At 35.5% G+C, this 27,953-nt stretch overlaps 1 protein-coding gene across 6 annotated transcripts in view; it reads right to left on the bottom strand.

Annotated features, from left to right (window-relative positions):
- Positions 1 to 2,254: 2,254 nt before the first annotated feature.
- The window catches only part of PAM (peptidylglycine alpha-amidating monooxygenase), a 109,757-nt gene continuing 84,058 nt past the window's right edge, over positions 2,255 to 27,953 (bottom strand). For 2 of the 6 annotated variants that reach the window (XM_036402697.1, XM_036402698.2), the window contains exons 16-27: positions 25,554 to 25,859; positions 20,681 to 20,810; positions 15,546 to 15,662; positions 14,972 to 15,044; positions 13,435 to 13,642; positions 12,549 to 12,749; positions 9,761 to 9,879; positions 8,684 to 8,783; positions 7,247 to 7,300; positions 4,690 to 4,902; positions 3,600 to 3,656; positions 2,255 to 3,070 (exon numbers count right to left, since the gene is read on the bottom strand). In XM_036402697.1, the coding sequence (XP_036258590.1) occupies positions 2,889 to 3,070; positions 3,600 to 3,656; positions 4,690 to 4,902; positions 7,247 to 7,300; positions 8,684 to 8,783; positions 9,761 to 9,879; positions 12,549 to 12,749; positions 13,435 to 13,642; positions 14,972 to 15,044; positions 15,546 to 15,662; positions 20,681 to 20,810; positions 25,554 to 25,859 (1,760 nt within the window). In that variant the 3' untranslated portion in view covers positions 2,255 to 2,888. The remainder of the gene's footprint in view (positions 3,071 to 3,599; positions 3,657 to 4,689; positions 4,903 to 7,246; positions 7,301 to 8,683; positions 8,784 to 9,760; positions 9,880 to 12,548; positions 12,750 to 13,434; positions 13,643 to 14,971; positions 15,045 to 15,545; positions 15,663 to 20,680; positions 20,811 to 25,553; positions 25,860 to 27,953) is intronic. The other 4 variants (XM_036402699.1, XM_036402700.1, XM_036402703.1 and 1 more) reach the window with 4 other exon arrangements.

Below are 27,953 nucleotides of genomic sequence, written 5' to 3'. Positions count from 1 at the left end.
TCAAAAGATGCAGCTTTAATAAGAGACTAAGAACATTCAGTGCCTTCAAGCAGGTTCAGATGTTCCAATTCTACATTGCACCTGACCAAAATTAGGAGCATGAAACCTGAGGTGCTGAAATTTGATTGGTGCTGGAAAGTAGCTGGTGGCCTGTCCGTGCAGTTATTAAAAATGACAGAATGGCTTGGGTTGAAAGTGACCTTAACCACCTAATCCAACCCCTTTGCTATGGGCATGGACACTTCCTGCTGGACCAGGATCCTGTGAGCCCCATGTAACCTGGCATTGAACACTTCCAGGGATGAGGCATCTACAGCTTCTCTGGGCAATTTGTGCCAATGCCTCACCATGCTCAGAATAAAGAATTTCTTTCTAATATCCAATCTAAATCTCCATCTTTCAGTTTAAAACCATTGCCCCCTTGTCCTATCACTATAGTCCTTGGTAAAACAGTTCTTTCTTATAAACCCACTTTAAACACTCAAAAGGCCAAAATGAGATCTATGGGGAGCCTTTTCTTGTCCAGTCCAAAAAACTCCAAGAGAGGTACTTCAGCCCTCTGACTATGCTTGTGGCCCTCTCTCAACCCAACTCCAACAGGTCCTCATCCTCCTTATTTTGGGGATCCCAGGGCTGGATGCAGCACTGCAGGTGGGGTCTCACCAGATCAGAGTAGAATCTCCTCCCTCATGCTGCTTCTCTTTAGGCAGCCCAGGATTATTGTGGAGACCAATGTCTGAATTCCAGAGAGCTGAGATTATGATTAAAGCTCAAATCATCTATTTTAGCCTGTACTTGCAATTAACTCTTTGGCTGATTCCTCCTCAACAAAGCATTATCGAGAATTGGAGATACAGCTCAAATAAAGGAAAGGACAAAGAGGGAAGCTGCATATTACTTCCACTGAGCTCTGCTAATGGAAGCAGAGAACACCCAACATCACTTGGACATAAAGTGAGCTAACCAAATGTTAGAAAAATATACCCTTATTGACTGCTTTGGAGAAAACCTGTGATCTTTTACAACTGATAGCTTATATGCCACCTATGACAGCAGTATCACCACAGCTTTCTTAACAGCTGTCACTGGAAACTTCCTATAAACTAGTGACTGAGCATTTTTGCAGACAGCTTCAGAGGATTCTTCCCAACTGATTTATTTTTATTCATATATATGAGGATCAAGGCCACTGCCAAAAATAATATTGCCTTGCTTTCAAAGGTGGGAAGGAAACACGCTGTTTTCTTTGTAACATTAGGAAAACAAAAATTTGCAGGAGAGGAAGCAACTTAAGAGTATGCACTAAATACATTTCACATGAAACTGTGCCTGTACTCCAGCATTTCAGATGGCTATCCTGGAGATTTTGCTGTATGTGAGAAAAGAAACCAGCTTATAATGCATTTTAAGTTTGGGGGTTTTAGTGTTTGTTTTTTTGGGTTTTTTTTCCCCAGAGAAAGGGGATTTATAAAATCTTCCTGGGAGAAGAAACCTTACCTTTTTCTCCACTATCATTATTCCCCCACAGACCTTGCAAAACCACCACAAGGAACTTAAAGCCTATTTTCCAATCTCAATGCCAGCAGTAGCCTATCACAACACCTGCAATGATGATGATGATGAAAATTGTTCCATAAAACCCTGTGGCAATTACAGCTGTGTACACTCTGCTCATAATAGCAGTTTTAAAAGAACATTAATTATGCTCTGATCCTCAAACTGGACTGATTAGTCATAATGATGTTACACAATGATTCACACTCTAGATGACTCATACAGAGAGGGTAATTATCCAGCAGGATTTCTGTAAGTCTGCTGTTAAATGAGAGAGCTCATTACAGGACTGAGGGTTCCTGTTGAATGAATGAAAAAGAAAATGTGTAGGAAAAAAGAAAATCAGTGCTTCTAATGAGGTAGTATTAGATGCCTACCCTGACTAATTTGCATATTTAATTTGAGACACAGGCCTCCTCTTAGCTGTGACCATGTGTTTTATTAAGGAAATACCTTGGAGCTTTATTATATAAGTAAAATCCTTCTTTAGATGTTTAAGTTTGACTTTGTACATGTGATGAAGATTATTAGTCTTAAAAAAAAAACAACCAACCAACCCTGTGACATAACAAAATATTTTCCAGCTTCCATATAAAATAGCAATTTTTATCAGCTGGTAGAACACATTAAATTTTTTACTGTGTTAAGTGCCCCCTGTAACTTTTACAAAAGTCGTATACAAAAAAGTGCAGGCAAAAAATCCAATGCTCTGCGAATACTTTATTACACAAATTACATTCAGCTTCTGAAAATAGTGTTCTAACAGTGATACCATCTAAAAATAAGACATTCCAGAAACACATCAAGTTAGGAAGAAGAAAAAAATTAAATAGAGACTTTTTTCTTTCCTTCAATGCAATATCATGTTAAGTGATTTAAAAAAATAGAAGACTTAGCAGCTTCATTTTCTTGTGGCACTGTATATTCTCTCTAATGCAACAGGTTAAGGACATTGAAGAGGAAAGGCACAAAACAGAAATTGGCAACTCAATAATTATGGAAAAAATATTCTGATGAAGCAGATAGTAAGACTTATTTACAAGATCCCCATATTTGATGATAAAATACTACTGCTTTAAATCAGTCCTGCAATTAAAAGACTTTGCTTTATTAAGATGTTCACATAAAAACCAACGGCACCGATATGGAATTTCCATATACTTCTTCACTTAAAAACATAACTAAAACCAAACAAAACTTAAAGGAACTAGTGTACAGCCCCACACAGACTAGAACAGTTTACAATTAAATATACAAGATCTTAAACGTGCTTAAGGGAAAAGAAATCTGACATTCTGGGTTGAACCATATCATGGAGAACTCAAAGGTTAGTTTCAAGATGATGAAGGTGCTGGTGGCAGGGGAGACGCTGAACACTCTTCCTCGGAATCAGTGCCATCTTCTTCATCTTTTTCTTGGTCACTTCCTTCAGTACTCAGGCGGTCAAACCCTTTTCGGCTGTAGCTTTTGTGACTTGCAAAGAAGTTCCCAAGGTTAATTCCACCACCACCTTTCCCTATGGAAAGGAAAGGATTTTCATAAGGTTTGCTTTAACTGTAAGGGGAGAATAAAAATCTATCTACTAATTAATCAGTATAGTGGTGATTCTTTTAAGTGTCCTTCCAGAAACTGTTTTTAAAGGTTCAGCATAGGAGCCACAAAAGCTAGGTGTATATAATAGGAAAGAAGAAGGAAATTAATCTTACAAGTAGAAGTTCCAGACAATGCTTTTTTAGCATCCATTTTTTCATTAATTCTACACAGATTATTGGCATTCCTACCCATTTGCCCTTAGTTTCAAAGTGCTTCATTTCATTCACCAGATCTACAATAACTCATTATAGCTCCTGCTCTCACTGGTAGTGACTCATCCTCTTTAGTGAGCAGATAATGACAAAGTTGTCATAAAATAAATTTTCAAAAACCCCTGATCATTGACCCCAATCCTTCCTTTAAGAAAGTTCCATCAAATCTGTTAGTCAACATGAATACAGAAAAAAAGCCTCCAGTTACTGCATTTGAAAATATAATCAGTGACTACTTACCTCTAAGTCTGCCTAAAATTCTGCCTGAACTAGAATCAAGTTTGTGTTCCCCATCAGCTGAAAAATAAAGCAAATTTCAAAAATAAGCTAAACCCTGAGTGCTCTGTGATCAAATAAGTACCTGTATTTTCTGATAAAAATCACAGACATTCAACAAACTAATCAGCAGCTCTAAGAAGCCATTTATGCCAGTACTGCAATAGACTAGAGAGTTAGCATATTTGGTATGCTAACCCATTTGAATACAAAAGTCAGGAAGCTGTAGGCTGAAATCTTCAAATACAATACATCCAATTCAGTCCTGCAGCGATATTAGACTGCTGAATGGCCAACTCTGTCAGAGTAGGTCCTGACCAGTGGCAGAACTATGTTGTGTACTCCATGTACATTTTCTTCTCTGGATGAAGGTATCTTGATAAAACAATTTTGTGATACAAAATAACAAGTCTAGTGATCAAATGCCTATCACAGGCTGCCAATTTATGAAAAATAATGTTATTATACAATACAAATTTAGAATTGTTTACATAACTTCTAAGTACCAATTAAAGCTTTCAGAGCTATGGATTAAGGTGCACCATGGAAGCATGTCTGACTCACAGAATTGACTAGGTGGGAGAGAGCAATAATACAAAATCTCTTGTAATAGTATCTGCTTTCATTTCATTGCCTGTATCTCTGTAATACCCATATGGAGTCTTTTGTTTTAGCAGCTTAAAGATCCCCTACTTAAAAAATCAAACTAAAAAATCAACCTTCTTTCTTTGCTTGCAGTATGAAATTTTCTGAATTCTAGACAATACAACATGAATTTATTCTAGTAATTTCCAAGATACCAGTTTTTGCCTTGACACCAAATAAAATTTTTGATACATGTTCTGAAGAGGTGCTAGCTTGAGGGTAGTTTAAAGGCTCAGGGGGCTGCAGGTGCTGTGTCCCTGCCAAGCTGTAAGTTTGCGTGCAGCACCACTGCAACTGTTCCGGAGGGCAAAGGCACAGAGAGCTGCTCTCTTCATACCCTCACCCTCCTGTTTTCAGTGATATTTGGAACTGGAATAATAAGAGCCTGTTTTCTAGGGCAGTTACTCACAGTTACCTCCATAGACAGTTGGCTTCTTCCACCGAATAAATACTAAAATTACCAGCAGGATAACAACAGGGATAATAAGAAGAGTTGTAATAAGAACAAAGGAAACTCCAGTGCCGCTGGCCTGTTGGACCAAGTGTTGCTTATCCATATTCTTTAGAGGGTCTCTTGATTCTGGCTTGTTTTTCAATCTGGCTTCAGCAATTGTTTCTGATTCTTTAAAAAGAAAACAATTTCCATATGTAATCCATATACATCAAGCTGTTGCTTGAACAGCTGTAACAGAACATGGTGTTTCAGGAAACAACAAGCTAGGATACTTTAAGTGCTTTGTAACAAGAAAACAAAGGCAAACTCTTACAGAGACATTTTTGGCTTTTGCTGATGTTATCCCAAATAAAAGGAAGAGCAAGTCTGAATGATACCACTCATTAGCAAAGATTCCCTCCCCTTTTCTCAAATAAGGAAAGGAGATGTGTCAAACAATTTTGTCCTAAAAAGTATCAACTATTTAAAATATAGGAAATTACCCCAATGGTAATTACATCACATGGTTCTTTTTGTAAATAACCATGTGGTGTTACATCAATTAAACATCTCCTTTTGACAAAAACATTTCCACAAAAAATACAGAAAGCCAGTATACATCACATTGTCATAAACACAAAGAAAAAGTTTAAAGATCTTTCTAACAAAACTGTGGCAAAGGGTTAAATTTTCAGAACTGTTACATTCCATGAAGGAATTTTGGTTCTACAAATCTGGAGAGCTTTGAAAACTGCATTCAGTCTTGCTGAGTAATTTGTTAACTCTATACCCACAAGGAGAAAAACTATTTCAGAAAAACCTTTATGATGCTGCAAATGCTTTGTGATAACTTTTAGTAAGTAAAACTGTCTAGCTATGTACTTTGAATTCAGGCTGAACAGCATGTCTTTACAAATAGCTGCATCACAAATACTTTCAACCAGCACTGTTTTGACTCTGTATCAAAATTAAAATGATGTTCTACTCTGAAGAAGTAGCAAAAGGTTCAGTTGATAAATGATAAATAATACGATATAAAGATAAATAATATGATAACAATGATAAATAATATCATTGTTATCACAAGCACAAGGATTACAATGACACAATGAAAACATCCTGTCTATTAAGAAGTAGTTACTGCTACGGAAGATTTTCCTCCACCGTCTTTCCCACCACCTCTGGGCAAAGTTACAGTTCTCTATATATTTTCCCCCATGTCACAGTAGTACAAGCACTAGTAACAGTCACCAGGAGCGTGAGAATGCAAGCTACTCCTCTCCATTTATTAAGCATTATGACACAAAGTCCATTGGCTCTTTTCTCCCAGAGGGGCTGAAAGATGTTAATTTCAGCCTACCTACTCTAAACAGTTTTAGACATTGTTACTTAAAACCTTTTTCTTACCCTGGTGTTACTATTGCATTTTTTTCTCTATGACATTAGAAGTGTCAGCTAAAGAAAGCCAAAAGACATTTACATATCCCTAGATATACAGCATGCTGCAATATCAACACTCCCTTTTGAGTGCTTCAGGCAGGCTGGTGTACCAATGAAGATAAAATGAAAAATAAGAAAATAAAATGATAAATAAAGAAAATAAAATGATAACAGTGATGGCAATAAGCATTTCATTGTTTCATTAGCCTTCCTTATTCTACTTTATTCCATATGCATTCAATTGGCAGTTGGGATTTTTTTGACTTTTCTCTGTCTGCGTATATATGGCTAAAGAAAACTACATAAGCTCTGAATTTAAGCAAAGAAAACCAGTTAAGAACATTTGAACATTTTTAATACCTTTATAAATAGTACCATAATGTGGTACTGGTTTTCTGAAAGGGAAATGAGCTACATAATAGAATACAAATGGTTAAAATTACTTTTCATCTACCTTAATTGGTATTTTACTCCTTTGAATCTCCTCTGTGTACTGTCTCCTTATATTGTTCCTACATGCTTTCATTTTCTTCTTCCTTTTTTTTTCATTTTTATGCAGATTAAATAAACAAAAGATCTAGTAAATCTATGGGAGGAAATGTAAATAGAAAAAAATAGTATTTCTTGCCATATGGTGTGACTGACAAGGCTGTGTACTAAAAGACTACACAGGAATAGAAACCAATTGTCATTTCAAATAACCCTTTTTTTGGTGGTGGACGGATGTAGAGTGGGGGAGAGTGCTGGGGAGTAACTGTTGCTGTTGTATTTTAGAGCTATTTCTGCATCTAAGGGAGCTGCCACAGATACCAATCTGGAACATAGGAGATGGTAGAATGGAATTAACCTACTAGTGAATTTTTTATTCTGTGACAGTGAAGCACTTGTCATCACTGGAAATGAAATGTTTAGATTGGCTGTGAAATAGCATCTACCAGGTAACAGTGTTACAAGCTTCCTTCTAGTGCTTCCAATAGGAATGCACAAAAAACAGGTCAAACTAGTCAGCATTTTGTCTCTTCAGCTTGGCAGAAGCAGCCCTAGTCTACGTGAACATACTGATCCCTTCATTTTCATTATGAATCAGACTAACCTTTTGTCTCCTGTACCTCAATACCAGCCTTTTTAACTGACCGATGTTCCATTTCTGTAAAACAAAATCATTCTTCAGGACAACTGATATTTCAGAAAGGCACTCAGTGACATCTTCCTGCTAGCTTTCTCAAATGTACAGTACAATCCTACAGTAAACATTCCCATCAACATCTGAATTTCACCATGGAGAGTCAATATAAACTATTCAGTAGCTCACAAAGCCAGAGGAAAAAAAGGAAGAGCTCAGTTCATGTAAGTTGCTTGCAATAATCACCTTTTATATGAAACAGAAAGATTTTATGTGTATGCCTAAAGGTTCATAGATTCCTGCAAAAATAAAACTGTTTATTTTTTTATTATCAAAATCATAGTGAATTAAAGGCTGGTTGAATCAGGGTTTCTTAGCTTCTGCTCTTTTATACTTCAGCAAAAACTAAAAAGAAAATTTTATACAAGGACGTCCCTCATCTAACCTGTATAAATTCCATTACATTTTTATTCTCATATTTCTTTGAATAACAGATGAGAATTGTTCATGTTCAGTTCATTAGATGCAGATAAAAACATATCCAATCAAAATTACAATTTATTTGGTCCAGCCTCCTGTTATTAAGAGCAGCTGATACCAAATGCTCCAAAGGAAAATCCATTAATTATAAACAAGACAAATAAGGAATAACTAGCTTAGTCATTTATAGCAGTGGACTCTTACTGGATAACTAACATCCTGAAGCCTAAGACTTCATGTCTGTCATACATTTTTTTATCCCATATGAAGGAGCAGTGAATTATATTTTTATATAAATTTATATAAATTCTTTTTATATATTTTTATATAAAACTCTCTCTGAATCCTACTAAATTGAAGTCTGACTAAGCAGGTTCCTCTCCCTGAACTGAAGCTGCTTGCCTCGGGGGTTACTAGATTAGAACAGGCAAGCATTTCCTCTGTATGAAAATAGGACTTCAAATTATACTAGATTAATTTTCTAGTGATGAAAGCTCCCAATGAAATGAATATAATTTTTAAGTTGACCGAAGTTTTTATTTTATACCTTGGGAGTTTTCTGCATGATAACCTCACAGGAAGCAGTTGAGTTCTCAGCAAATGATACACTAAAATTACTAAAATACTAGAGTAACACTTTTGTTTAAGCAAGTACTAACAATGGATATGTAAGGCAAATGCATGTTGATTCCTTCTGTGATAAACTCATGTGCCCAGGACTCTTCTTTGATAGAGCACACAACAATGCTGAAGAACAGTCTTCTAATGAAAACTGAGCAGCAGCACACAACTGCTGCAGGTGAAGCTTGTAGTGCACTTAAAACCTTCATTATGCCACTAGGCTCTTGGCCAAGAGCACCAGATATGTGATACTGACCTGAAAGTACAAAATATGAAGTTAGGACATTAAGAACAAAAAGAACGTACTTTCCACAGATGCAAACTTCCACACTGCTTTGGCATGAACATCTCCAACAAATACTGTTCTGTCTTCTGAAGCAACAATATCATGTGGCATCTCAAAGCTCTGTGAAGATAAGCAGTAACATATTACCCCTAAGTGTCTATGCTTTCATAAGGCCTCCTTAACACCTAACTCGAGCCTGGTCATATTCAATCCTGCTTTAGACTGGAAAATGCAGCAGGTGCTGCTGTGAAACCCAAATGTGTGAAAGGAAAGGAATTCCATTTCTCTTAATTTGCCTTCTCCAGGGGTAATGACATAGAGATTATTCCATATATTAAAGCTAAAAAAAGTTATATTAATATTATTTCTATTCATATTATTACATTCCACTTTATCCACTGAAATACGTATTTTCAAAATTAATCTGGGTTTGAAACCCACACATTTAATTTTCGTTAAAGTTCATATGCAAAACAGCTATTTGCTATACTCAGAAAAAATAACTCTCAATATAATTTAAAGTTGGACTGCAAATAAAGAGTGTATGTGTACCAAGAAGTGGGAATATTAACATTCATTCTTTAATCTAAGACAATATATAGAGACTGTTAAAAACTCCACAATTTTAATGTACAGTACTGCAAGAAGAACATTTGGCCTTAACTTATCACTAGTATTCTGTAAAGAGGGATATAACCATACAGTTATTATATACCATATTATTTCTGCTTAGGAATAAGGTCTATTTTTTGTCAAATTACTAGCATCTAAATATATAAATCTTTCAATTCCTTCATTATTCTCTTAAATGTACTTTTAAGAACTGTAATGACAGTAATAAAGTAGGCTTATCCTGCCTGAAGGTATTATCTGTAGGAATCATCTAGAAGTTAGTATAATTTCCAAATGTGTACCACATGTAGAAGCTAATACCCAAAATTCTAGTGTTTTTATTTACTATTATAAATAATTCCTTTTGAATACCTTACATTATAATAAAAAATTTTCCAACTTCTTACGAAGTTGGAAAAGTAGAATGCTAGCAATGTTCTCATATATATGATTATACGTAACAGGTACTTTGTGCAGTACTCTACCTTTCTAAGTGGAATGAAAGTTTCAATTATTTCTCCAGTAGAGAAGTTCATCACAAATCCTTTCACTGATTCTGCCTCTCCAGGATAGGGCATTCCATTAACTGCAAAGAGGAGACCACCTGCAACAACATTAGACTTGCCTTAAGAACCCACACATAGCAAACTGCAGTGAAGATGGAACTGTAATAGTTTAGATGAAAAAAGGTTGTCTGAGAGACAGAAAGACAGAAAGATAACTCAACAAGAAGCTAAACTACAAGAGGAAAGTTAAGTGAGGTATAACTCACTGAAACTTTGTCATTTAAGATATGCATACTTAGTTCAAATAAGAAGAACCAGCAAGATTTTACATATAGTTTAAATGTAAAAGGAATGTGAAGGTGTTAAAAAATAACCTCAAGAATGCTGTGCTATGGTGGTTGACCTGATAGCAGAAAGTTCTTTCAATGCATCAAAAGCAGAAAGTCAGCTGCGGAGTAAGTGGGACCACAAAAGGAAAAGATGTGAAGGGGGACTCAGGGATTAGAGGCCTATGGCAAAGAAATGGGTTTTGTCAGTTTTTTCTGCTTAATACGCTGGGAAGTTTCTAACACTCCATTTTTTTTCTTGGTAAAGAGATCAGAGGAGACAACTCAACGGGAAGCACAAGGTATAAGACAAGTCGGAGGTTATTAATTTATGAGGTTTAGATGGCATTCACTCAAATTCAGAAGGAAACCAAATGTGAAATCAGACTTCAGGCCAAATTAAGTAACCCAGCACTGCAAACAGCCACTTGTCCACCAGGATGCTGAAGTAGTGCCCACCTACAAAATGGTGCCTGTGAACACACATTACCAATTCTGGTATCCCTCTCCAGTAAGATGATAGAATCCATAATGAAGACTGAGACATGGGTAAGTGTGAACTCTCAGAACATGTTGGTGTGGCTTCTCTAAGTGTTGTGCCTCAGCTCTGAACAGGGAGAAAAAGCACACAGGTAAGCAGGTTCTATAGACAAATTGGTGCTTTCAGAAAACCCTTGACAAGGAAGTGCATCAGAGGTTATTGAACCTGAGTTTTCAAAGGGGTGAACAAAATATCCATTAATGAACAGGAAGCAAAGAGCTTAGCTTATGGGCAGAGCTAAAAATTCTTCAGGACAGAGAAATCTGAATAGTGTGATATTGAAGTCATCAGAGTCAGAAATTTTATTGAATAGTTTTCATCAATGACTGAAAAATGGGGCAAACAATAACACCTAGCAGTCTGAGGAAAGTAACTGAGTTCTGCGGAGAAGTGAAAAGCTTCATGATACTAAGGAAGTCCAGAAAAACTTTTTATACAAATAAGTTGTTAAACAGATGACAAAACAGCTTCTGCAAAGACAAATGTCAAGTGACGTTTCTTCCAAAAAAATAATCTGGATCATGCCTATATGATGTTTGAACTTGGAGCTGGTAGCTTCAGCTCAGGAAAGACATCTCTAAGCCATCCCTAAAAGATTCCTGAAATCTCCACTTCCATGTACAGTGTCAGACAAAATTTCAGTAGAATGTCTGGCATCATGAGGAGGAGAATTAGGAATGAGGAGGGGACGGTTCTATACTATGCAAAAACAGCATGCACACATATTGCGTACTGAGTGCTCTTTTACTCTCTGCATCTCAAAAAGTTCCAATGAAACTAAAGATGTTGGAAAAGAAAGGCAAATACACTACTCAAGGGGCTGAAGCAATTAAATAGCTTATGGGGAGAGGCTAAGGTAGCTGGGGTTCTTTGGGTTGAAGAGGATAAGGCAAGATGAAGGGGCACCAGACTGGGGGAGCGTGGAACTGTTATTCAGCTCCCAAAATTCTGAGATTGAGTAGCACTCAATGAAACTAGGTCACTTTTTATATTAAAAAAAAAAAAAATAAAGTGGATAATGAACTTCTGGACCCTGCAATGGTGGAAGGCCAATGAACCAGACAATACAAGTCAATTTGAAATGAGATTAGAACTTGTGGGCAACATGTCTGTAGAAAGACACTGTGAGGAACAGACCATAGGTTACCTCCTAAAACTGCTAAATAAAGGGTTTGTGGATGTGTAGTGAATAGGAGAGGAATTACTACAAAATGCATCCAAGCTTATACACACTCTCAGAATGCCTCTTTCCACTGTCAGAGACACATAGATATCAAGCCTCTCATCCAGCACGGCATTTTTTTACATTCTTGCAGATGCAAAAGAGAGAAACATGATATTAAATTTGGTATTAAGGAGTCAGGAGCCCAACATGCCAAAGATCCTCATCCAGTTCTTAACATTTACCTTACCTTCAGTATCGGTATTTAAAATCGAATCCCAAAACTTAATATAGTAATTGTTAACCAGACTGTGATATTGAAAACTGCAATGTTTTCTGCTTGTTTTCAGTTCTCTGGTTTCATGAAACCAAAAACTCTTCATTTGGTCTTAATTTTGCTCTCTTCAATGGAGTTCAAAATGCATATTTAGAAATATTATTATTGATAATGTCATTATTTACTGATTAACTTTGCAGTCACCAGGAAGCAGCAGGATTGTCTACTTGTTGATATCACATTTAGGCAGTAATCAGTCATTTTTTAGAAACAGAGATTAGATGCAAGCTTCCCTCACCTGCAAGCAGGAAAACAGGTAGTTCTCAAATTTTCCATTGCATCAGGACTACTCTCGAAGATAAGTAATATTCACCCCAAGATAACACAATAGCACTTCAGGAAATGTGACATCCTGGCACAAAGCAACTACTTGAAATATGAAGAACAAGAAAAAAGATTACCTGGAACGTAGGAAACTGCAAATAACTCTCTTCCAAATGCTTTGTGTTTGATCTCTCTTGTGAACTCCCCAGTCTCCAGCTTAAAGCACTGAATTCGACCATTTTCTCTGTCTGCAACGCACAGCTGACTTAAGTCAGGGATCAGGGCTAAGCTGTGAGGGATACAAAACTGTCCAGGCCCGGATCTGCCTAGAGAAGTCTCTGCAATAAAAAAACCCCAAATTTGTGTTAAAGTACACACTGAAACTATCAGTTTTACTTAGAAACAGTAGTATACCACATAATGCAATGTAACCCTGGGAAAAGATTAAGGTCAGCTTGCTTTCTTCCTATCAAGGTTAGGTAGGTAACTCAAGTTAGGTAGGTAACTCAAAGTAGGTAGGTAACTCAAAGTAGCCTATTTTGTTTTCTTTATAAATCCCAAATTTAGAATTTGCAATTTCCTGAGAATATTCAGCACAGTTACAGCGACACATAAATCTGAGTCAGCCAGAAATATTATTCATAAAACTTAAAATAGACGAAATCACAGCATAAATCTGGCAAAAAATTATTCCTTTCTTATATGTTTAAGAAAAAAAATTGGCTTTATGAAAGTCAGAATATTTTCTTGACAAAATAGGGCATGACAATATTTATTCTGAAAGCAAGATGACAAACCCCCATTTTTTATTTTTAGTACATATATAACCACTACAAGTAGCTGTAAAAAAAGCCAAGAGAAAATTTGGATGCAAGGCCAAGGCTGAAATTTATATAGGGCCTGGAAGGTATTTCAGTTATAGAAATTAATAAAAAAATTATTAGCAACGTCAGCAATTTTGTGGTTCATGATGAGCTCATGGTAACAGCAGTATGGGTAAAGTACCAAGAGCCCTGACTGTACCTTCTCCCCACTGCATCACATATAGTCCATTTGGAGAGAACTGAATAATCCGACTGTTGCAGTAGCCATCAGAGACGTAAATGCTGCCAGTGATTGGGTCCACGGCCACATCAGTTGGTTGACAGAAATGATTTTTGTCACTGCCTGGTTGCAAAGGTACTCCTAAGGTCAGTAATGGCTCTTTGTCTTTGGCTCCTAGTTTGAAAACCTTTTTTTCAGTCAAAATGAAAAGAAAAGAGGTTTTAGTTATGGAAGGTGAAACCAAAGACCCAGGTGGCCTAGGGAAAAACTCCTATCACTGTGTATAAAATAAATTTACATACCAAATATAATCTTAATATATTGACCATAATATTTATTATTAGCTTTTCAATAGTCCTGATTCTAGGAAACATCTGCTTAAAATACAAATTCCCTGTCATTACAAAGCAAACAATTTAGTTTCACTTTCTAGACTTAACTGCATTGATAAGCAAAAGACATAGCAGAAAATTACAAAAGTATCTTGAAAGGCTGGAGAGAGGGCTCCATGAGAACCTTGTGAAATTCAACAAGGCCAAGTGCAAGGTCTTGGGATTGCCCCTGGGTTGGGGCAATCCCAAGCACAAACACAGGCTGGGAGGAAAAGGGATTGAGAGCAGCCATGAGAAGAAGGTGTTGGTTAATGAGAAGTTCAACATGAGCTGGTTATGTGTGCTCACAGCCAGAGGTTAACCATGTCCTGGGCCGCATCCAAAGCCCTGTGGGCAGCAGGGCAGGGAGGGGATTCTGCCCCTCTGCCCCGCTCTGCTGAGACCCCACCTGCAGAGCTGCCTCCAGCCCTGGGGTCCCAGCACAGGAAGGACATGGAGCTGTTGGAGAGAGTCCAGAGGAGGCACCAAGGTGATCAGAGGGATGAAGCACCTCTGCTGTGAGGAAAGGCTGAGAGAACGGTCCAGCCTGGAGAATAAAAGGCTTCTGGGTGACCTAATTGTGGCCTCCCAGCTCCTGAAGGGAGCCCACAAGAAAGTCAAAAATGAACTTTTTACAGATCTATGTAGTGATAGAATTCCCCATTCAAGTGGGAATGACTTCAAACAGGGAGTAGGTTTAGATTAGATATTAGGAGGAAGTTCTTTACCACAAGGTTGGTGATGCCACTGGTGAGGCTGCCCAGAGAAGCTGTGGCTGTCTCACCTCTGAAAGTGTTCCAGGCCATGTTGGATGGGGCTCTGAGCAACCTGGCCTAGTGGAAGGTGTCCCTGCCCATGGCAGGGCAGTTGGAACGAGATAATCTTTAAGGTCCCTTCCAACTCAGACCATGATTCTATGGTCTGAGTCTATGACACAATTATTTCTACTTCTATGCTATGTCCGTGTAGCAAATTATTCAACACAACTATATTCCATGAAGTGCACAGGGTTGAATTTCTGTAGGCACATTCTTAATGTTATTCTAAACAGGCCTAGATAAACAATATATGTCAAATCTCTAGGAAAATAAAAATACTTTTTAGCAAAATGTTATGGTCCTGATACTAAAGCTTCAGAAACGTACCTGATGAAGAGCTACATCAGTGACCCAGTAGTTACCATTTTTATCTACACTCAAGCCATGTGGTAAATAAAATCTGCAAGCACAAATGTAGAAGAATGAAGTTAAAATCATTTTCCTGGAAGAATGATATAGATGTGAAGATTTCATTTTTTATCTACAGATCAAAAACAAACGCTGTACATACTAACTACATGTAGCATTTAATGAAAAATACAGCTTTACAGCTTAGAATTTTCTTGACAATAGTGTCTCAGGTATGAAATTCAGTTGATCTCAGATATCTCACTCAGGCTGCCTTAGCATTTATAAGTACAATGTACAATATTCACTTCTATTAATCTCGCTAGTAGAAGCAATTATATGAAATGTTAAAAAATAGAGGTAATAGAGATAGCAAATTAATTTTATTATCTGTTGACTTTGTTTATTTATTTACCTGAAGCTAGGCTACAATTACACAATTGTATATAAATGCACAAACATAATATAAACAAAAAAATAGTTTAGGGACTCTTTGGCATAAAATATATGGAAATATTAGTTCAATGAGTAAGAGAAAAAAACCCCAACTTACAGACTTTTGCCTGTGGAATGAAGCAGTTTTGCATTACTTGGATTCAAGACAATAATTGTGTCCTGTTCAATTGGTCCAAGGCCTCTTTGCTGATAGACAAATTTGCTGTCAAAAGAACTGTACAAAAAGAGTGGAATAGAAAGCCAGTATTAGAAGGTTCTACCGATGAACAATATAGACACAACTTAAAGCCAAGTTTCGTAGTTCAGTTCCAGTGTGGGGTTATTGGCTTTTTCTTTCTTTAAATATAAACCTTATAACATCACTGTATAGTTGTAAGAGTTAATAGTGTTGTATGTCTGCATTTCCTACTGAGGTTATGACTTCTAAACTAAAGGAGCACCAAATCAACACAGCAACAATTAAAGATAGTCCTAAAGCAAGTAAGTAAAAACTCCTTTTCAAATTATTTTGTTTAATAATTTCATTGTCATGGCAACACAGAAATTAGAAATTCAACAATATAGCCTAAGAAAAAAATATAGGGAATCACCAGGGCATACTTGCCAGTAAGACCAGGTATACTTTGTACCATCTAAGGCAGTTTATGCATGTTTGTGTCTTCTGCTTTTTCTTTTTTCATATGCATTTCAGTATTTTGCTAGAGCTTACTACTACAAGATTCAGTTCTTATGGTTCTTATTCTTTTCACAGTGTGCTTACACAAGACTATAGGATATTATGTGCATTCCTCCTCATCCCACAAAATTGCACTCAATTTTCAAGGTATATGGAATATATTAATAAAAAACATTTGTACATGTCACTATTTCATACATTAAGAATCAGATAAACTTTCTAGAGGACATTTACTAGGCATGAAATTATCATAAGCTTCCAAAAAATAAAAATATAGTTGTCTGTATCCTTACAGAGACATTGGCTCTTACTCTAACCTGTTAAAATATATGTTCAGTTTTTAGTGAAGGTAAACAGAGTGTAAAATATTTTGAACAACATTTCAGGCTAAATGTTAGAGCATAGTGTTTGATGTGAATGAAAAATGCTTGAATACAAGACCCATTCCCTGCTCCCACTTTGTATTTTTAAATCCATTTGTTGATCCCAAGAGAAATCCAGCCATGATTGATGCTACTTGGTAAACAAGAATATACGTTGTAGTCACAGAGAAGGCTTTGAATAAAGCCATTAAAACTATGTATTGTACAGCTCCAACAGTTTCACATCTCCATTATATTAAATATTTATATGTCTAGAATTTTTAATGTGGAAAAGCAATATTGGCTTTAAACATAACTAGAAAAATCAATACAGAATGTGTTTAGGTTTCTGCGTATGCTATGATTAGAAAATAGTATTTAGATACTGTCATTGCATATAGTAACTATCTATAACTATTGAATTTCTGGTAGAAATATTATCTAATGCCAAAATAATCCTTTTGGCTATGAATGGTTAAACCAAAGGTGAAAGGTACTAAAACTCTCCCCAGAGTTCTGCCATCATGTAGAGGAAGACAATGGATAAATAGTAATGACACACAAAGGCCTATACTGGTGTTGTACTTTCTTGTTTGAATATTATTCAAGCAGGTGCTGTTATATTCTTTACTATTCCTGTCAGTAATCTGCCATGACAAGTTCTCTTAATTTTGAAATTTTAAAAGTAGTCCAACACTCATAAGGGCTTGCTCTAGCTATGGATTACCAAACTGTAGCATCAACAATGGATGGATTGGACTAATATTATTTTTTTAATCTACATAGATAACTGCAGAAAATCTACACAAATTATCAAAGAAAAGAATCTAAGTGATGGTAGCTATTGTACAAAACAAACCCCATCGAAAACATGATTGTATCTGCAGAACTGACTATCTAGACTACTTAAAACAATTAGTGGTTTCCCTTGTTATGATTTTAGTTCTTAGTAATGGTGCTGTCTAGATGCCTAAGTATTTCCTGCTATGCCCAGCTCTTCTGGGAACTAAGTGATTTCAGTGTAAACAAGAGATTGTATGGTATGCAGAGAAATTCTATTGAACTTGAGTTTATGAGAGTGATCTCCCATTCATCTTCTCCCTGTCAAACTTCTTTTCTAGGAGAATGATAGAATGCTACAAAATCACAGTCACTCTTTTCTTCCCAGTGCTTGAGATTAATTTCCAGGCAATGTTCCTTTGTTTTAACTGATATATAAGAACACAAACAATGCTGACTACTTCCAGGTTAAAAGCAGCAAGACCAAAACCGCACAAAGAGAACAACTAAACACAGTAGTCATGTTGCTCTAAAGCATGGCTTCCTGATAGGTTCTGCACTTTGATACTGAAGGACAGGTAAAATCCACTGCATATCTACTACTTCTAATTTTAAACTCCAATGTAATTCCACATTTATGTTCTTACTTCTCATCCCTCCCCTGCTGTCCATTAATGCAAAGGATTTCTTGCTAAATCTAGTATCCTTCTTGTGGGCAACATAGTAAATTTAGACAGACCACCAGATCTCATAACCTCTGAAAGCACAAACCTGAGGTGTATTTTTGAACAATATCCATTACCATTGTGATACTATGCTCAGCCTGCCTACCTTGATAAGAATGCAGTAACAAGAATATAACTGATATTCTCTAATAAGTTCTTTGTAAATTGGATAAATAGCACACATTTTTCATCACAAAATACAAAATAACTTCCAGCTGATTCACTGCTTAGCCAGCTGAATAGTTTTAATTTTTTATATTCCACACAATACATGCTGCTTACAGCAGAGACTGTTCTGAAACTGAAGAGACCATGCTGTAGAAGAACCTTAATTATTTAAGAGGATTATTTTTTTAAAATCATATGCTGAAGGAATGCTACAGCAGCCACTGCAAAACTGCTACTGTATTACAGAGCTTGTCACTGCATAATCTCTAAAGTAGACTGAAGTCACCTTTTGCAACAGCATAGATCATTCAACCAGCTATATTAAACTGAATGAGGATCCAGCTTTTGTGGCATATGTTAATGCATTGGAAACATTTGTGCAAAGCTTAACAGCACAGATTGTTTTTGTTTTATTTGCTTCTATACTAAGCTGGTGAAGCATTGAAACAGAAAATAAATTCTAGGCTTTCAGTCTATTGATTTATGTTTACAATTTGGTAAGGAATATTTGATTAACTGGGTATTTGCAGCAGCTAATGATAAAAGTTAACTTAAAAGTCTGCTAACTTCTTATGCCTCCTCCATACAACTGTCACGATAAACCCCTTCTAAATACCATTTTTTTTCCTTGAAAAATGAGAACACCCATTACTTCTTCCTTTTTCATCACAATGAATGAAAGCAACCTCAAACTTAATGCCCATATATGTACCCAAAAAAAAGTAAAAAGGGAAGGCTGACTGGGTGAGCACATTTCTGTATGACTCTTCTCCATGCGACAAGATGTGAAACAAGAGCTTAACAACAGGCATGTTTTCAAAATACATTTTCAAATCATCATACTCTATATGAAAGGCCTATAGAGTTCTAGTTCAACTGACTTAAGGGTCCCTATCAACACTAGATTTCCTATACATTGATTAACTATGCTCCACAAAAAGGAGAAGAAAAAAAGTAAGACTTAGGAATAAAACCCCTCAAGAACTAGGATTTAATGATTAGTTATATTTATGGAAGGCCATGTGTTACTGAGCACTGGTGGTACATACATGGATTTCTAGACTACATATCACAACTCCAATCTTCTTCTGCAGCCACAGCATAATGAAGCTGAAGTTCTATCTGTCTCTCAACATGGTTGATACATCATGCACACCTGTTGTTTTAGGGAATTTGTTTTGTTTTGTTTAAAACCTGTAGGCTTTCCCAACACTGCTGGATCTCGAATTCAAGTTTTGTGCTCTGGATTGTTGGTATACTTCAATTGCCAGATACTCAAAAATATGTACGTTACAAGGACCAGCCTATTTTCAAATATTTTTACAATTCGTTATTCAACGACACAAAGAACAGCACTTATGTTCCTGAGTAGGAGGATAAAAAAACAGCTTTTACACAATACTTGAAGTCTGAGTAATACAAGTTGTATAATGCATCATTTAGTCTGCATTTATATACACTTGAGCTGGAGATATCACTGACGCATATGAGAAACAAATGATTGCTTTATCTGCTGCATTGTTATTTACCTTAAAACTGCAATAACTTATTTTCTTTTATGAAACACTAGTCTAAGCATAGTTTGTTATCATAATGTTCAGAATACTGTCCTATTTTTCAGACATGATGTTATCTTTAAATGAATTATTCAGGATTTGAAAACAGCCGTACCCTTTAGTGTTATAGCTATATAGATATACACACACATATATATATGGAGAACAGGTGCTTAAAAAGAGGACAAAATAAAAGGAAGACATTTTTTAAAGCGTATATTTGAAATGGTACCACATAACATGTTACAGGCTTGTACTACTTTCTCCCAGTATTTCTTGCAATTTCAAAAGTATCCATATAAACACATATACAATTTTAAAAATCAAATACATAAGAACACTGTAAAAATAAAGATAGTACTCTTTATTGCAATGTTCTGTCCTTAAAATAATATACCTCTGACTATATAATTTTACAAACACTAGAAGGACCACCATTCTAGAGTTCAGACATTTTTTTGTTTGAGTGATGCTAAGCAAATTTTATCAAATGAGTAGAATAAAGTTTGTTTTGAAAGAGTACTTTGTAACAATCCCTTTTTTTAGTAAATAAACACAAAGAAGAATGGACATAGCTTTGCATGCCTTAAACCCAAGTACTAATTGTAGTATACCATACCAAAACATCATTCACCCAGGCTAATTATTCCTGCTAAGAGACATGGAAAAGTAAGGATAATTAATCTCAGTGAATATCATACTAACGTGGTCATACAGTTTAAGGACCTAATGTACTATGTTCTTTTCCCCGGAGACACATTCTTACTCTCTAAAGACTTAATAACTCATCATCTTGAATTGTCAGTCACCATTTCTATTCTGACTCTCTGAAAGGCACTTTCAGCCAAAGAACTGAATTTTTAAATGGAAAAAGAACTTCAAGCTGTCTTTTCTTGAGAAGGTATATAAACAGCACACAGAAATTCAACTTTCTAACTCACCATTCGGGAAGGGCCTCTACTTACTTTTCATCCCAAACGTGATCACCTCTGTGGAAGACAACTAGGTTATTTTCAGGGTCCAGTGCCAACCCAGAAACTTGGCCTAGTTTGAGGTCTAACCCAGTCCACTCCACAACCTCTTCTATGTGGAAATCTGACCAAATAAATAAATAAATAAATATGAAAACCCAAAAAATATAATAATGTAGCAAATTTATTAAAAAAATCCAAATATGGTTAACTGGCATTTGGTGCAGACTATTGGGAATTACATGGACATTTTCTTACATGCAGTATTTCCATTCAATGCATTGCAATTCAATTCCAAGCATAGTTTTAACATAATAAAGCATGCACAAGCACTGGCAACCTGCTATGTATAGATAACAGAAATGTCAAAACTGCTTTTGATTCCATTCTTTTCTCCAACTTATAAGGATACATGGATACATACTCTAGAAGTTTTAGAAGCTCTGTAAATACTTTCTACACTGAAAGATTACAAAAATATACAATTGAAATCAGCAGGAAAATTTAAATATTAACTATCAGTGTTTGATTAAAAAATGCATATATAAATATAAATACCATTAATCATATACATAAATACCATGAATCACTAAATGAAATGTGAAAGAGGTGAATCATGCCTTTTTTTTTCTATTAAAGCTTTTAACACTAAGAAAAGAAAACTTCTTGTACTTGTCTTAAACTGTAAAACTCAACTAAGGGAGAGAAATTTAGTTTTAGAGATTAACATTAAAAAGATAAAAGTATGGTCTCTTCAATCTCTCTTACATAAAAGCAGACTGAGAAGGATAAAAGGTGCAAACTGTTCAATATTTGAAAAGTGGTGGAAAGTTGACTGCAAAGATTAATTTTTCACAGATCACCTACTTAAATACTATTTGCAAGAGATTGCTCTTGTGTGGCTCTGGCAGTTATTAAGAGACAAATGAACTAGATTATCAGAAAATAAAAAATTTAACAGTGAAAGAGATCTCACTAATTCTGATAAAATAGAAAGAAATAAAAACCAAAAAATTCTAAAATTTTTTCTACATGTTAGGAAATGTACCACTGCTTCCTTTCAGAAATTGATTTGTTGAGCATAATTCAGGTATTTCTACAATGCATAATTAGCATGTAGGCTTATAGAGCCAAACTGATGGCAAATCAGAAGCAATTTCTTTGAAGTTATGTGAAACTGGAGCCACTTCACTAATAGTCAGTGTGTTTGAAGGTAACCACACTTTACTTTGCAATTTTCAGTTCATGTAAAGTTTGTGAGTTCTGCTCTGATCCTAAACACCAGACACTACCATCTAGGCAGGTAAAAAAGATTTCCAAATTCACAAAGTGTCAAGGCATCCTGCTTTGAAAGAAGGCAGATCACAGACCTTAGAACACAGCACCCAAGGAGTCTGAGAGGGTTCACCTTCACCTGGAAGTGATTTTCCAATGAAAGGCAAAATTAATGGGAAACCATTTATAAAATCTTTAAGCCACCTGTGCAACCCATCTGTCCTGATAATACCCTCCTCTTGCATTTCACTTGGAAGAGCTGCTGTCTGAGGAGGAACAACAGGAATGAAGTGGAGGGAAAATCATTCTCTACAACCTATCCAAGAGAAATATGAAAGCAGTGCTGAAAAGCTACTGCAGACTAGGAGATGTTTTACCTGTTTAGACTGCGATATCATAAGCTAGAGTAGGTTCCCTAAAAGAATCCTACAAGCAAGCTATCAGCAACTGCAGTGTATCCAGGAGAGTAATCAGAAACTTCCAAAACAAGAAATCCTGCCCTGTAGAAATTTTAGCTGAACAAAAGCTGCAAGCTAAAGAAAAAGCTGTTACAAAAAATTATTCATACTTCTGTAGAGTTGAGTTGATCACAGCAGGTGTAATGCCAGGTATATTCACAGAAGTTTGGATTTTGGAAGGAGTAAGAGAATGGAAATTGAGTGTTTGCTTCCTCACTTGCTCATCCAACATCCCTTTATGGTAAACTCCAAAAAGCTTGTCTATGTTTCATGCTACAGAGGCCTCTGAGCCTTTTTTTAAAAAAGCTAGAAAAAATAAAAGGCAAAACATAGGACCTCTATTTTGGCATCTATTTAGTCTCTCAGAAGACACATACTCTAAAATAGAAAATGTTTCTACTTAAAGGAATAAAAGATTTCTGATAGACTGAAACAATAAAATGAATGTACAGTGACATACAGTCTAATCACAAGAGCTCTAGCCTCAATACAATCTTTAGATTTTATCACATGTTTCCAAAATTTGTTTATTAGTATTGTATTTTCCTTTTTCCTTTCAGTCCATTCTGAAAGTCCTTTATACAGGTCTATCTCAAGGCAACTAGCTTTTTACAAAAACTCACTAAATTTAGACTTCCTTATCTAAGACTTATAACTTATTTTCCTACAAGAATAAGTGGTCCATGGAAGAGTTTCATATGAGGCTAATGAAAATTACTTTCCCCATTGAAGTAATTTATGATTACTTAGAAAAAAACAAGATCACCAGTTTTCTTGTGAATGAGATCTCTAAACTAGGTACTAGATCTTCTAGTTTTCAACTTGGAGTAGTTCCTTTCATTAAAAAAAAAGAAAACAAGGAAGAATTACCTAGATTTAGAACATGCAATTAAGTCTCTAAAGAAGTGAAAGATTAAAGCCGTATTTACTGATGTAATTTAATATCTAGAATTTCCTGGAAGACCATTCTAGCTTTTAACTTTGCAAACTTTAAGTCATGTAGCACTCCCTGCCATCAGAACACTCTGATTTAAGTCTGGACAAATTTAATTACGCGATGCACAAAGGAGTTTTGAAAATTGGAGAATTACACTCTTTGACATATTTAGAAGGTATTTAATATCACTGTACTAGTTGCAGTGATATTAAATAACGTGACAGGTTATTGACTGGTCTAGGTTAACAAGCTAACCACAGTGCAGGAAGAGCAGTAGTATAAAGTTTGAACATTTATAACAACTTTACTTACTGTATTAGCCACTTGGTATTTCAGGTACTTGGTATTTCAGGGCAATTACACGTTAAAAACTGGAGTATTTGCAAGACTAAAAATATTAAACTATTTTAATACTGGTGATTCTTAAACAGTTAAATGAAATTAATTTAATAGTAGAGTCTTGCCCTAAGACAATTGAGAATTTTTTCAATTCAATTCAATTCAGTAAATGTTTTACAAAGGGGATAAATTTTTCATTAAATTAAGACAACTTTACTTCTTCCCCTGAGGAGGAAAATTTTCTTACAGAAGATTTTGTTTTAAGTATGTAAATAGTTCTCTAAAAAGAAACGAAATATATGCTTAAATACTTTATTGCTACAAAGTTCTTTTACCAAAAGATGGTATTGACAGCTTCTGCAGGTCAGGAATTCTGTAATTAAAGGTATTACAAACATAAAAAAAACACCCCAAAAATGCTTATTAGGAAAATGTCAGTTTCCTTTTTTCCTATACCTCAAAATTGCATAATTTGAAAGTTCATTTATTAATTAGTCCCCCACCAACAAATTACCCCTAAATGAATATATGGCTACTGACATATCCAAGAAAATACTTTCTGTAGTTAGAATTCATGCTATAAAAGCTATGTCAAACTGAGCCATTTATTCAGCTCACTGACATTCCCTGTTCTAGATCAGTGAAAACAGAAAGGAATTTTCTTCTTTGTTTGTATGCACCACATGTTATTAGTCTAAACTGAACTATCCACATGAAGGAAATGCTATCCAAATTACTTTCCCAAACATTAATTCCAGTCGGGTTTATGGAATTATTTATGATTTACACATATGTCAGGCATATAGTAACATTCCACCTGTTTTTTTCTTCCTCTGCCAATAATTTGATAGGCTCGTATTTAACTGGATCGCACAATGTAACATTGGCAAGTCCTCATCTTTGGTTTTCTTTTAAATACAAACACAGGACTTATAAGCAGAGACAATACATGTTAACATTATGAACTGAAATAAAAATCACATGGTTGATGGATGATACATACATGTGTACAAAAGTACTTGGAAACATCAATCAAGGTGGTTACAACATAAAAGCTGGAATGTTTGGCTACAGTTTATGGATACAGATGGCTTTCATGCACACATATCAGCTTATTTTATGAGATACTCATCACATGCTGCATTATCTGGCTTTCCACATTAGCAAGTAAGGCTAAGAACAGTCAATATCACAGAGACCAAAATGCAAGTAAAACAAACACATTAATTCCATGGTTTCTGCTGTCATAGAAACCTGAAGGGAATAAATTATATTTCTAGCACAATAAAACTGCCTGTGCAAGAATATTTGCAGAGTCAAGCCCAATTTGAAATCAATAGGCAGAAAATATTACTTCTGAAGAATTTTTCAGGATTACCTACCACTCTTTCTGAATGAGAGAAAAATATCTAATAGAATTACAGCAATAAATTTTATAAAATTGTGTATCTGACAGATCAAGGTAGTAGCAAACCCATGAAATGTATTGATTATTCCAGTAACCATTTTACAGTAGTTACTTGTTTTAAATTCTTCACTTCCTGCAACTACTATATCCTATGTGTACCTTGTTTTAGCATAAACAATATAAAATCATTAAGTAAAAGTCGTAACAGTAGAAAATAATACTGTACTGAAGTACTAGTGTTATGCCATCAGCACACATTATTTCTTCACACATCGAGGGGGAAAGGAAGCCAGTGGAATACCTTTAAATTAGAGGGAGAACATTTCAGTAATTAGGAAGAACGTCATGTAAAATACTTCCAAGCCTCCACTGAAATTCCCTTCAGATTTTGCTAATGTGGATCACAGCTCTTGCATTGCATTTTATTGTATAAAATTAACCCAAACCCACCTCCTTTATGTTCTTTTTCCCAGCCTCCCTCACCATGTTTAGACTGTTGTAAAGAGAAATGTCTGTTCTCTGGTGGCCTCAAGGTAGACTCTAGTCTGTGGAATTTCTGAGTTCTGTCTCTCACAAGAACAGTATTGTCCCTTTCATCATGATTTGTGATCTCTCTGGCAAGATCCTTCTTTTGGACTACATTAGCAATCTCTGCTACAAGATCTGATTCTGCTTTTTCTGTAGGGTTATGCTTATGCACATGTACAACCTCCTTCCTTCCTCCTAGCAGCTTAGAAAGGAGTGAATAGAAATCACCTGTACAGAAAAGAGAAAAGATAAGAGTAAAAGAGAAAATAAACCAATTATAACAGATCGAGTAGTTTTAGAAGGCTTCAGCGAGGTATAATGTAACAAAGTTATTCAAACAGTTGTTGACAAAAGTAGCAAAGAGGAACTGTTTTAGCCTCAGGAACTGAACGAGCCAGGTTTCTAGTATGAAAAGATACAGTCAAATCCTTACTGACTTTAAATTACATGCAGATGCTCACTTTTACCTGACACTCTAGCAAGGAATCATCACCTCTGGAGATATGTTCTTGGGAACAAGGAACAAGAGAAAAAGAGGAAGGGAAAATGAAAGCAAAAGGGAAAGAAAAAAGTGTACACATCTCAGTAGAAGAATACTTATGATGGAATTATCTGGATTTGCCAGGCTACTGCAGAGTTATAAATCAAAAAGGGAAAAATTCTACAGTTTTATCAAATTTTTCACTTACAAAGACAGTAATAGACAATCATGAAACTTTTAAAAACATATTTCTTTGAAGTCTGTCATTGTATAAGAAGCTTAAGCTGTAAGAATACTGAATTTCCCATTTACAAGCAGATTCCGTAACACCCACAGTAAAAGAAAAGACATGATCCATTAAATTTGCTTTTATTTATTCAGTCTGGGTTATACTCCTTCTTTTTCTCCAAATAGTAACACTCCTTATTAATGATATCATCTGGCAGTGGAGGAAAAACTGTCTTCTCAATGTGCTTGTTAGCAATAAAGTTATGACTGTAACTTAGGTATTCAAGAAACATTTCAGTACATTCCAGACCAATAGCTCACAGCAAAATACCATGAAAACAGAACTTAAAAAAATGTTGGGGAATACTTAATACTTAACCAAGTATCTTGGCTGCCTGAAACTATTATCAGTTCTATTAAATACCACTACATCATTTGAGTGGAGAGACATTCAATGTACTTTAAGAATTACTGAAAGTAGATATCCTTTTATTTCAAACACAAATCACTTGTAATTTTAAAATTGTATTATTTTATGACAGGCTATCTAGAACATTTTTAGAAAGGTGAAACTATAAATAATGAAGCTTCCATACAAACCAAAGAAATAAACAAGGAAACAAACACTATCCCACCGCTGCAACAAACAAAAAATCAAAACCCAAAAAAGCCCATTCAGAACCAGAAATCATCATTTACAGCCTGGGACAGAGAAAATTAAGTCTTTGAAAATGATCCTTAGAGGATCTGTCATGTTGTTAAATAGTCCCTGTTCAATGATTTTGAGTAGAATTGCCTTCCTTGCCCTTGGAAATGAAATATCCCATATGACACAGTCCGTCAGAAAATAATTACTGAAGTAACAGGGACAATTTCAATGATATTAACAAAGCAAATTAGAGAAGAGACAAAATCATTAAGCTATACAACAAATAGGAGTTATTTGCTTCCAATGCAATTCTTAAAGCTAGAGCATTCCATTATCTTAATACTGTCATTTAACAAGTCCAAGTACTGATTCAAAACAAATCCAAACATTTCAAAAGAATATCACAGGAGTTTTGGATACAAACCATATCTGAGAAAGATTTTTAATTACTAAAGCAACCATCAACTGGTGCTGAAGCAGAAACCTAGCTGAAATTTCCTTTACTAAGGAAACATTTAGTATTAAAATACTCTACACTGGCTTTTTCTTCCCCAACATTTTAAAAATTAAATGAATGCCATACAAAACAAATGTTTTGGTTTTGTCTGTGGCTGGAGACCTATAGATGACCTATAAGCAATCATTTCCAAGGAGAGGTCTGAGTGGTAAAAGCACTGCTCTCCCTAATGTAACGATGAGAAGTCTCCTTAAACAAACAAGCCTGATGCTATTTTGAACTGCAGACCTTTTTAAAGCAAGTTTAATGATCCTTGCACAGTTTACCTTCTCCTAGTTCAACTGTCTAATCAACTGCCTTGTAATTATTGGCTGCAAAAGGACAACAACATACCTTGTTACAAGGTTTCAGAACTCTTAACAGTTTATATGTTCACTTTACTTGAGTGAAGAAGTTTGACAGCTTCATGCTCCAGCCAAAAGTGCTGCATTTTATCTCTGGTGTTGT

Source organism: Molothrus ater (assembly GCF_012460135.2).
Source record: "Molothrus ater isolate BHLD 08-10-18 breed brown headed cowbird chromosome Z unlocalized genomic scaffold, BPBGC_Mater_1.1 matZ_random_MA35, whole genome shotgun sequence".
NCBI classification, from domain to species: Eukaryota; Metazoa; Chordata; class Aves; order Passeriformes; family Icteridae; genus Molothrus; species Molothrus ater.
This window is presented reverse-complemented; position numbering and strand designations above follow the sequence as displayed.